Genomic DNA, 9,021 nt, shown 5'->3' on the forward strand with positions numbered 1-9,021 from the left:
CATAGTTGGCCTGGGCACTGAGGCTGGCTCTGTGGCCTCTGCCTCAGGCGCTAGAATGGCTCCAGTTGCAACAGAGCAATTCCCCAGATGGGCAGAGCATCACTCCCTGGTGGGCTTGCTGGGTGGATCCCAGTAGGGTGCCTGCAGGAGTCTGTCCCTCTGCCTCCCCCCTGCTTCTCACTCTGAAAAAATCCAAAAAAACCCCAACAAAAAAACAACAACAAGCCTGTCCTTAAAATCTACATCACAGAAACAAGATAAATGCAACTGACCCAGAATAAAAAATACTATTTTAAATAGTATTACAATAAGATTTACTATACTACATTTCAATTCCAAAGTTCCTTATACCTGTAGTTCCTGAATGGCTTTCCGCTGTGCTTCAATTATCTTTCTGTTTTCTTGCAACTTATTTTCTTTCTGCTTCAGCTCAGATTCTACATTCACTTTCCACTTCTTAATCTTTCCAGCCTCCTTATACAATTTTGAATATAGTCTGCTCATTGGCTCTGAATTCTGTTAAAACAGTTTTTCAAAACTTGTTAATTGTTCAAAATTTTAGTATAATCAAACTACATCTACCTACTGAGAATATCCATAAGTATAATATCTTAATAGTTGAGACAAAATCGCTCCATTGATATCCTAATGGCATACTAAAAGCTACATTAACATTTTAAGCTATTAATGTTACTGGTCATTTGACTAAGTTATACCTTGCTGAATAACTTCAAAATGTACCTAAGCCAGAAATTAGAAATATTTTAGTCAGTGAGAAAATCTGGCTGGAAAAAAGGTAAAATAAATCACTCTACAAGAAATCTATAAATTTTAACAATAGACTTAAAATGTTTTGGTTATATAGTTTGAGGACTAACTAAAGGACATAAAGTTTAAAACATAATGACAAAAAAAATAATAGTGAATACAAGATCTAACTTTCATTTAACCTGAGATTTTATTTGGCTTGCCTGCATTATCCATTTATTTACATATTATAATGTAAATGCCAGAGTTTATTTTTTTAAAAATCACACTGATTTGTCCTCACTGATACTGTTATCAAAATATGTAAATAAGTTCCATACTTTTAAATTCTGTTATATTATAACCAAAGCAACAAACATACAGCACTATGGAATTTCTCTTCATTTTAAAGACACCTATATGCCATTAGCGGGAATGGTTTTTACAACTAAAATAAAAAATATAGTATGTCCTATAAATTCCTTACACAGTAAACCAGCCAAACAATCATACCTACTAATAAAGACTGTAAAATACTGGCTTCTCAGCCTTTTCACATATTATATCTATCTCCCCTCTTCTGTTCTTGATTTTTATGATTTAAAATTAAATTGCCCCTAAAAAAAGCAGATGCTATTGCAACTCAGTCTAGTGTTTCAGATTTTAAAAGAAAAAAAGGGGGGGGGAACAAAGGGTATACTTAAAAATATTAACATAAAAAAACCTTCTATGAGATACTGCTTTTCAAAATATATATGTATACAATTAATAAATGATACTCTAATTACAAAAAAATTCATATGGATGGGAAATCTTCTGACCTCAAAAGCAGAGTCTTTTAGTCCTTCTTGGTAGTGACAACTGTCAGAATTATCAACCTAAAAAAAAAAATTGTTTCCTGTAAGAAAATATTTCTAATGAGAGTTTCTAAATAGCAGCAATTAAATACTGAAGACTAGCAATCCAACAACTAAAGAATTATTTTTCTTTCCAATTGAATTAATTGGGGTGACATTGGTTAATAAAATTATATGTTTCAGGTGAAGAATTTTTTTTCTTTTTCAAGCAAGGAATTTAATAAACAGATTATCTCTATAAGCATTATACTTAACTGACCTGTTCAAGCATGGGCAAAAAGTTAACTTTTTGTAAAGCAGCATCTGCAAGAAAAAAGACAACTGGTTTTAAATATGCCAACATCTGATTTTTTATTGTTTTTAAATTTTTTATTAAATTTACTGGGGTGACATTGGTTAATAAAATTATTCACGTTTCATGTGACAATTCTACATCACCTGTATATTGCATTGTGAGTTCTCCATCCCAAGACCAGTCTCCCTCTATCACCACCTCCTCCCCACACCCTGCACCTCCTCCCCCACACCCCCCACCTCCTCCCCTACACCCCCACCTCCTCCCCTACACCCCCACCTCCTCCCCCACACCCTCCACCTCCTCCCCCACACCCCGCACCTCCACCCCACACCACGCACCTCCTCCCCCACACCTTCCACCTCCTCCCCCACACCCTGCACCTCCTCCTCCCCCACACCCTCCACTTCCTCCCCACACCCTCCACCTCCTCCCCCACACCCCGCACCTCTACCCCAACACCCCGCACCTCCTCCCCCACACCTTCCACCTCCTCTCCCACACCCTGCACCTCCTCCTCCCCCACACCCTCCACCTCCTCCCCCACACCCTGCACCTCCTCCCCCCACCCTCCACCTCCTCCCCCCACCCTCCACCTCCTCCCCCACACCAGCACCTCCTCCCCCCGCACACCCTGCACCTCCTCCTCCCCCACACCCTGCACCTCCTCCCCACACCAGCACCTCCTCCCCACACCAGCACCTCCTCCCCCCCCACACCCTGCACCTCCTCCCCACACCCTGCACCTCCTCCCCACACCCTGCACCTCCTCCCCACACCAGCACCTCCCCCACACCCTCTACCTCCTCCCCACATCCTCCACCTCCTCCCTCACACCCTGTACCTCCTCCTTCCCCACACCCTCCACCTCCTCCCCTACACCCTCCACCTCCTCCTCCCCCACACCCTCCACTTCCTCCCCCACACCCCGCACCTCCTCCCCCACACCCCCCACCTCCTCCCCCACACCCCACACCTCCTCCCCCACACCCCGCACCTCCTCCTCCCCCACACCCTGCACCTCCTCCCCCACACCCTGCACCTCCTCCTCCCCCACACCCTGCACCTCCTCCTCCCCCACACCCTGCACCTCCTCCTCCACACCCTCCACCTCCTCCTCCCCCACACCCTGCACCTCCTCCCCCACACCCTGCACCTCCTCCTCCCCCACACCCTGCACCTCCTCCTCCCCCACACCCTGCTCCTCCTCTTCCCCCACACCCTGCTCCTCCTCCTCCCCCACACCCTCCACCTCCTCCCCCACACCCTGCACCTCCTCCTCCCCCACACCCTGCACCTCCTCCTCCCCCACACCCTGCTCCTCCTCCCCCACACCCTGCACCTCCTCCTCCCCCACACCCTGCTCCTCCTCCCCCACACCCTGCACCTCCTCCTCCCCCACACCCTGCACCTCCAGCAATCCCCACAGTGTTGTCTCTGTCTGTAAAATTTTCCTTTGCTTCACCTTTTTCAGCCAATCTCATTCTCCTCTGACAGCTGTCAGTTGATTTTCCTTATCTATGAGTCTGTTTCTATTTTGTTTATTAATTTACATATTAAGTGTTATGACTAGCTTTAATGTGAAGGCTATCAATATAATATATTTTCTATATCTAGCAGTGTGCATTTTAAAAATGCTCCTATATGAGGTGATATATTGATTTTCCAGTCTCCTACCTGAATTAGTATTTCTGTCATTTTTGGAGAGGTTAGTCATTGTAAATGGAAAAGCAGTATCATCTTTAATTTGTTGAAATTCTTTGTTGAAGTTCTAGAAACACAGAGAAGTTCTTAAGCGTACTGTCCCATAGCACTCTGATAACTGTAATACGTAATAGGCATCTGCTTAAAGAAGTGACTAAAATTTTGTCCTTTAACATATATATGGTGTTTAAAATATCAAAAGCTTTTGCTATGTAAACAAGGCATGAAACTTAAGTATTTTCACTTTTAAGATGAAGCTAAACTATCAGTTATGCACTACATGCTTTATAAGTATTATTCAAGAATAACATTAATAATTTGAATTAGTAGCATAGGATATTAATTTGCTTCAATTTCATTATGATCTTTCCCATGATATGACTAGGAATTATCTTTACTAGATAGTATTTTAAAGTTACATTCTTGGTTCTAGAGATATAAGAATTTTCCTACATCATATAAAAATTTTAATATTGTTTCATTCCATCTCCAATATAAAGTTCAGCATGAGAAAATTTTTAAATAATTTAGTAGAAAAAGCTCTGTTTCACCCAAGAAACTTGGCATAATTCTTCCTTTTGATAAGAACTTTACTACAGCCTGACCAGGCAGTGGCACAGTGGATAGAGCATCAAGCTGGAACGGAGAGGGCCTGGGTTCAAAACCCCAAGGTCACCAGCTTGAGCAAGGAGTCACTGGCTTTAGAGTGAGATCATAACATGACCCTATGGTTTCTGGCTTGAGCCCAAAGGTTACTGGCTTGAGCCCAAGGTCACTAGATTGACCAAGGGGGTCACAGGCTCAGCTGGAGCTCCCATCCCCATCAAAGACACATATTAGAAGCAATCCATGAACTACTAAGGTGATGAAAGGAAGAACTGATGCCTCTTGTCTCTCTCCCTTCCTGCCTGTCTGTCCCTGTTCTCTCTCTTTCCCTCCCTCCCTCCCTCCCTCTCTCTCTCTCTCTCTCTCTCTCGTGCTTAAAAAAATAAAAAAATTACAACAGAAATTTCCCTTTCCATCCCATCAACCAGGAAGCTCAGAGGCAAATTCTAAATTTAGTCACACATTATGGTAATTTTTACTAGTATGTCGACATATTTGTCCCAATGTTCTTAATTCTCCTTAATCCTACTATTCTAATTTATATGTTACTACAGCATGGTCTATAAGTTGCCTCTAGTCACTTAAGAGAAAGAATTAAAATTAGGTTCCATTATGTCCACAGAGTTCTACAACCAAGGCGATTACATCTCTGAGTGAGCGATCCCTTCACAAATTAAGTCGGCTCCCTGTTCATCCCAAGCAACGCTATTCTAAATTCTTGGGTAAGTCAGACCAGTTACTCAAAACAAATATTCACCAAAATATTACCACTACTTTGCTTCATTTGCCCAAAGTTACTAAGAAATTCAAGATGCAAAACACACACTTACCTTGAAAAAATTAGCCTCTCCTCCCGAGGTCTGGGGTTTCACCGCAGACACCTGACTGCTACCCAATCTCGGTGGGACAAACAACTTAAAAGGCTTCTGCTTTTCCATTCTCTCTGGCAGTCAGGATGACCTACGGCCCCAAGGGGGTGGGGGATTTTACATTGTTTCATTAATACACCATTTTTATTTATTTATTTAGAAAATTAAATTTAACAGGGTGACGTTGCTCAATAAGAGTACATAGGTTTCAGGCAAACATTTCTATAGCATTTGAACCGTTATGTTGTATGCCCATCACCCAAATTCAAATCACTGTCCATCACCTTATATTTGTCCCTCTTTACACACGTCCCCTGCCCCTGGTAACCACTTCACTTTTATCTGTCCACAGGTCTGTTTTATATCCCACCTATGCGTGAAATCATAGTTATTAGCTTTTTCTGATTTATTTATTTCACTCAATATAAGGTTTTTTTTTTTTTTTTTAGTCTATAGGTATTTTTTTTAATTTTTTATTTTATTTTATTTATTCATTTTGAGAGAGGGAGAGAGAGAGAGACAGAGAGAGGAAAGACAGAGAGAGAGAAGGGGGAGAGGAGCTGGAAGCATCAACTCCCATGTGTGCCTTGACCAGGCAAGCCCAGAGTTTCGAACTGGCGACCTCAGCATTTCCAGGTCGACGCTTTATCCACTGCGCCACCACAGGTCAGGCCCAATATAAGGTTCTTAAAGTTTTTCTTTATTTTTTCAAAGGTGGTGTTTTAGACCCACGGCCAGCTGTGGGAGTGGACCAGACAGGCCCTTGCTCCAGTGGAAGCCCCCAGCGTCGCTGGTCGCTGCGCCTGTCCAGCACAAGCACCCCTATTTGTTCCCGCTCCCCACCCCCCACTAATAGCCGTGCGGTCGGGACTTCTAGATTCCCCTGGAACTCGAACATGGCACCGGGCTGTGACCGCCTGGAAGGAAAGCCCGTTCTCGTGCCCGCCTGCCCTGTTACGACACAACACCTCCCGGGAAGGAACCGCCTCGGGTTCTGAGGCGAACTCCCAGCGCCAGCTCCGGCCGCCTAAGGAGCGAGACGCAGTATCAAAACTGGCCCAGCTCTCGGTTCTGTCCTCCACTAAGGAGCTTGGCAGGCCTACCCGGTAATACCTTGAAAGTCCACAGAACCGCCACCTGCCACCTGCCACCTAGGAGGGCCCCAAAGAGAACCCACGGGAGCTTAGGCCTCGGAACCTCCGAAAAGGCTGGAAGCCGCTCTGCCTGCGCAGCCAGCAGGCGCAGTGGGGCGAGGCGGGCAGCCGTTTAACGGTTAAATAACCGCCAATAACTCTCAAGCACGTGAGCGTGCCAAGCGCACGAGGCCAACATCTCGCGAGACTTCCTCTTCGGTGGTGACAAGTCCTTCCCCGATTGTTACTCTTTAGAGTTCTCTTTCTTTCTTTCTTTCTTTCTTTCTTTCTTTCTTTCTTTCTTTCTTTCTTTCTTTCTTTCTTTCTTTCTTTCTTCTTTCTTTCTTTTTCTTTCTTTCTTTTTTTTTTTAATGGGGTGACATTAATAAATGTCATATGTTCAGAGAAAACATCTCCAGGTTATTTTGACATTTAATTTTGTTGCATACCCATCACCCAAAGTCAAATTGTCTCCAGACACCTTCTATCTGGTTTTCTTTGTGCCCCTCCCCTCCCCGGTTCACATTCTTTAAGTTTCTGCTTTTGTCAAAGAATGTTAGAACTCTTGGGTGCTGTGATAGATGGGAACCGAGTTAAAGGTCCGTTCTGTTCTCCAAGAGTCACAGGAAGGAGATAGGCAAACAGTTATAGCTCGGTGTCATCATTTAAAGGTGGTCATTTTTAAGAAGTCGCTAGGACATCGGGAAAGAGGAGTTCACAGCAGCTTGTGGGGTCAGGGGAGGCTTCGTGATGTGATACAATTCTGTTACTTACTTCAGTAGAGAATGAAGGGGTGAACAGAGTTGGCTAGATACGAAATGGGGGAAAGAGAATTCCTGGCAGAAGGAAGTTAGGCAAAGGCACTGGAATTGTAAGAGAGATTGGTACAAGAGCGAGTGGGTCCAAGAAGTGTGGCGTAGGTTGTGAGGATGACGAGGAAAAATGGCAAGAGATGAGACTGGAGACTTAAAGAGCAGATATGAAGGCCTTACAAAGACTTGGATTTTAGCCTTTATGGGTGGGAATCTTGAAGAATTTTGAGCAGCGAGGGAGGCATGATCAGGTTCAGAGGAAAATTTGTATTATGAGAAAGGTTTAAGCTTGTGAGATGAGTTATAGATAAAGTTTCAATAGCCTGGGTGAGGTATAAAGACCTGAGCTAAGATGGTGATAGTGGTGGTGAAAAGAGGTTTCAAGTATGAAAGATAGGAACTGAAAGGAATAGGATTTGATGACTTTCTAATAGCAGGGAAAGAGAGAATAGTCTAAAGCAGTGGTTCTCAAACTTTTTGAAGTCGGGACGCATTTAAAATCCTACAAATAATTGTAGGCACACTATATACAAATTTCTGAGAAATATGTTATAATAATTAAGTCAAATATTAAAGAAAAAATATATAAAGTCCAAGCATGCTTTTATGGTAATTAACAAAATAAATATGACAAAATTAAATTTATTCTGACATTAAAGAACATTTTTGGCCCTGGCCGGTTGGCTCAGTGGTAGAGCGTCGGCCTGGCATGCAGGGGACCCGGGTTCGATTCCCGGCCAGGGCACATAGGAGAAGCGCCCATATGCTTCTCCACGGCCCCCCTCCTTCCTCTCTGTCTCTCTCTTCCCCTCCCGCAGCCAAGGCTCCATTGGAGCAAACATGGCCCGGGAGCTGGGGATGGCTCCTTGGCCTCTGCCCCAGGCGCTAGAGTGGCTCTGGTCGCAACGGAGCGACCCCCCAGAGGGGCAGAGCATCGCCCCCTGGTGGGCAGAGCATTGCCCCTGGTGGGCGTGCCAGGTGGATCCCGGTCAGGCGCATGCGGGAGTCTGTCTGACTGTCTCTCCCCGTTTCCAGCTTCAGAAAAAAAAAAAAAGAACATTTTTATGTTACATTTTTTGAGTTATGCTTTTTAGAATTCGTTAAAAAGAGGGGTTAAAAAAGAAAAAAAATGACAAAAAGTTATTTTTTTATATACATAGATACATTCTTAGTAAGATTTAGTAAATTCGGCAGGTCCTGGTACAAATGTGTTAAGTTTTTTCATTCTTGTGTTTATGAGAAACATGAGCCTGATGTGTCCTAGCGATTTCTTCAATGTTAGGGCATATATTTGAAAGGTAAACTCTCATTTCCTCATCAATACACTGAAGAATTCCTTTTTTATTCTTAATTGTGCTGAGGGTAGAAAATCCTAATTCACATAAATAGGATGTTTAAAATTATAGTAAAATGTTCAAATCTTCTTTAGATATTGCCACATATTTTCCACATATATTGCCACATAGAAATCCAAAAGGCTTCAAGAGACAATTCCTTATGTTTAATCATCAGTCCAAAACCCTCACCATACATATCATCTTAACTTGACATCAAACAATGAATAGAAGAAACTTGCCTCCAGTCTTTCCCAGGAACATGGGGGGTAGTGTAAACAATCCAGCACCACAGCTTAACAGCCTTTTTCAACCTAATCAGTCAAGTGAGGTGGGGGGTTGGGCAGACTGTCAGCTTACAGTCAATTCCCCACACCTCTGTCCCCCAAAAATCTAAACTCCAAAAACCCTGTTAGTTTTTTGGTCTCCAACAGGCACATATTTCTTTGGAATACCATAGGGCGCACCTGGAAATCTTCTAGGGCACACCAGTGCACCCTGGTGCACACATTGAGAACCACTGAGCTAAGATGACTATCTGATTTCAGGCTTGAGAGACTAGATACAATAAATGTCATGATGCTGAATATTCTATGGAAATCCTATCCTTAACTTCCAGTCTTTAAAATCCCTCAAGTAAAGGACCCAGCACACTTCCTTCCAA

The 9,021-nt window shown here is 43.4% G+C and overlaps 1 protein-coding gene across 1 annotated transcript in view; it reads right to left on the minus strand.

The window, feature by feature from the left end:
• SYCP1 (synaptonemal complex protein 1) overlaps positions 1-6,307 on the minus strand; it is an 84,757-nt gene extending 78,450 nt beyond the window's left edge. Inside the window, exons 1-6 of the mRNA XM_066246802.1 lie at positions 6,192-6,307; positions 5,040-5,169; positions 3,577-3,670; positions 1,864-1,907; positions 1,569-1,625; positions 352-516 (exon numbers count right to left, since the gene is read on the minus strand). Coding sequence (XP_066102899.1) covers positions 352-516; positions 1,569-1,625; positions 1,864-1,907; positions 3,577-3,670; positions 5,040-5,147 — 468 coding nt within the window. The 5' untranslated portion in view covers positions 5,148-5,169; positions 6,192-6,307. The remainder of the gene's footprint in view (positions 1-351; positions 517-1,568; positions 1,626-1,863; positions 1,908-3,576; positions 3,671-5,039; positions 5,170-6,191) is intronic.
• Between the last annotated feature and the right edge of the window lie 2,714 nt (positions 6,308-9,021).

The sequence above is a fragment of the Saccopteryx bilineata genome, chromosome 11 (genome assembly GCF_036850765.1).
Source record: "Saccopteryx bilineata isolate mSacBil1 chromosome 11, mSacBil1_pri_phased_curated, whole genome shotgun sequence".
Taxonomy (NCBI): Eukaryota; Metazoa; Chordata; class Mammalia; order Chiroptera; family Emballonuridae; genus Saccopteryx; species Saccopteryx bilineata.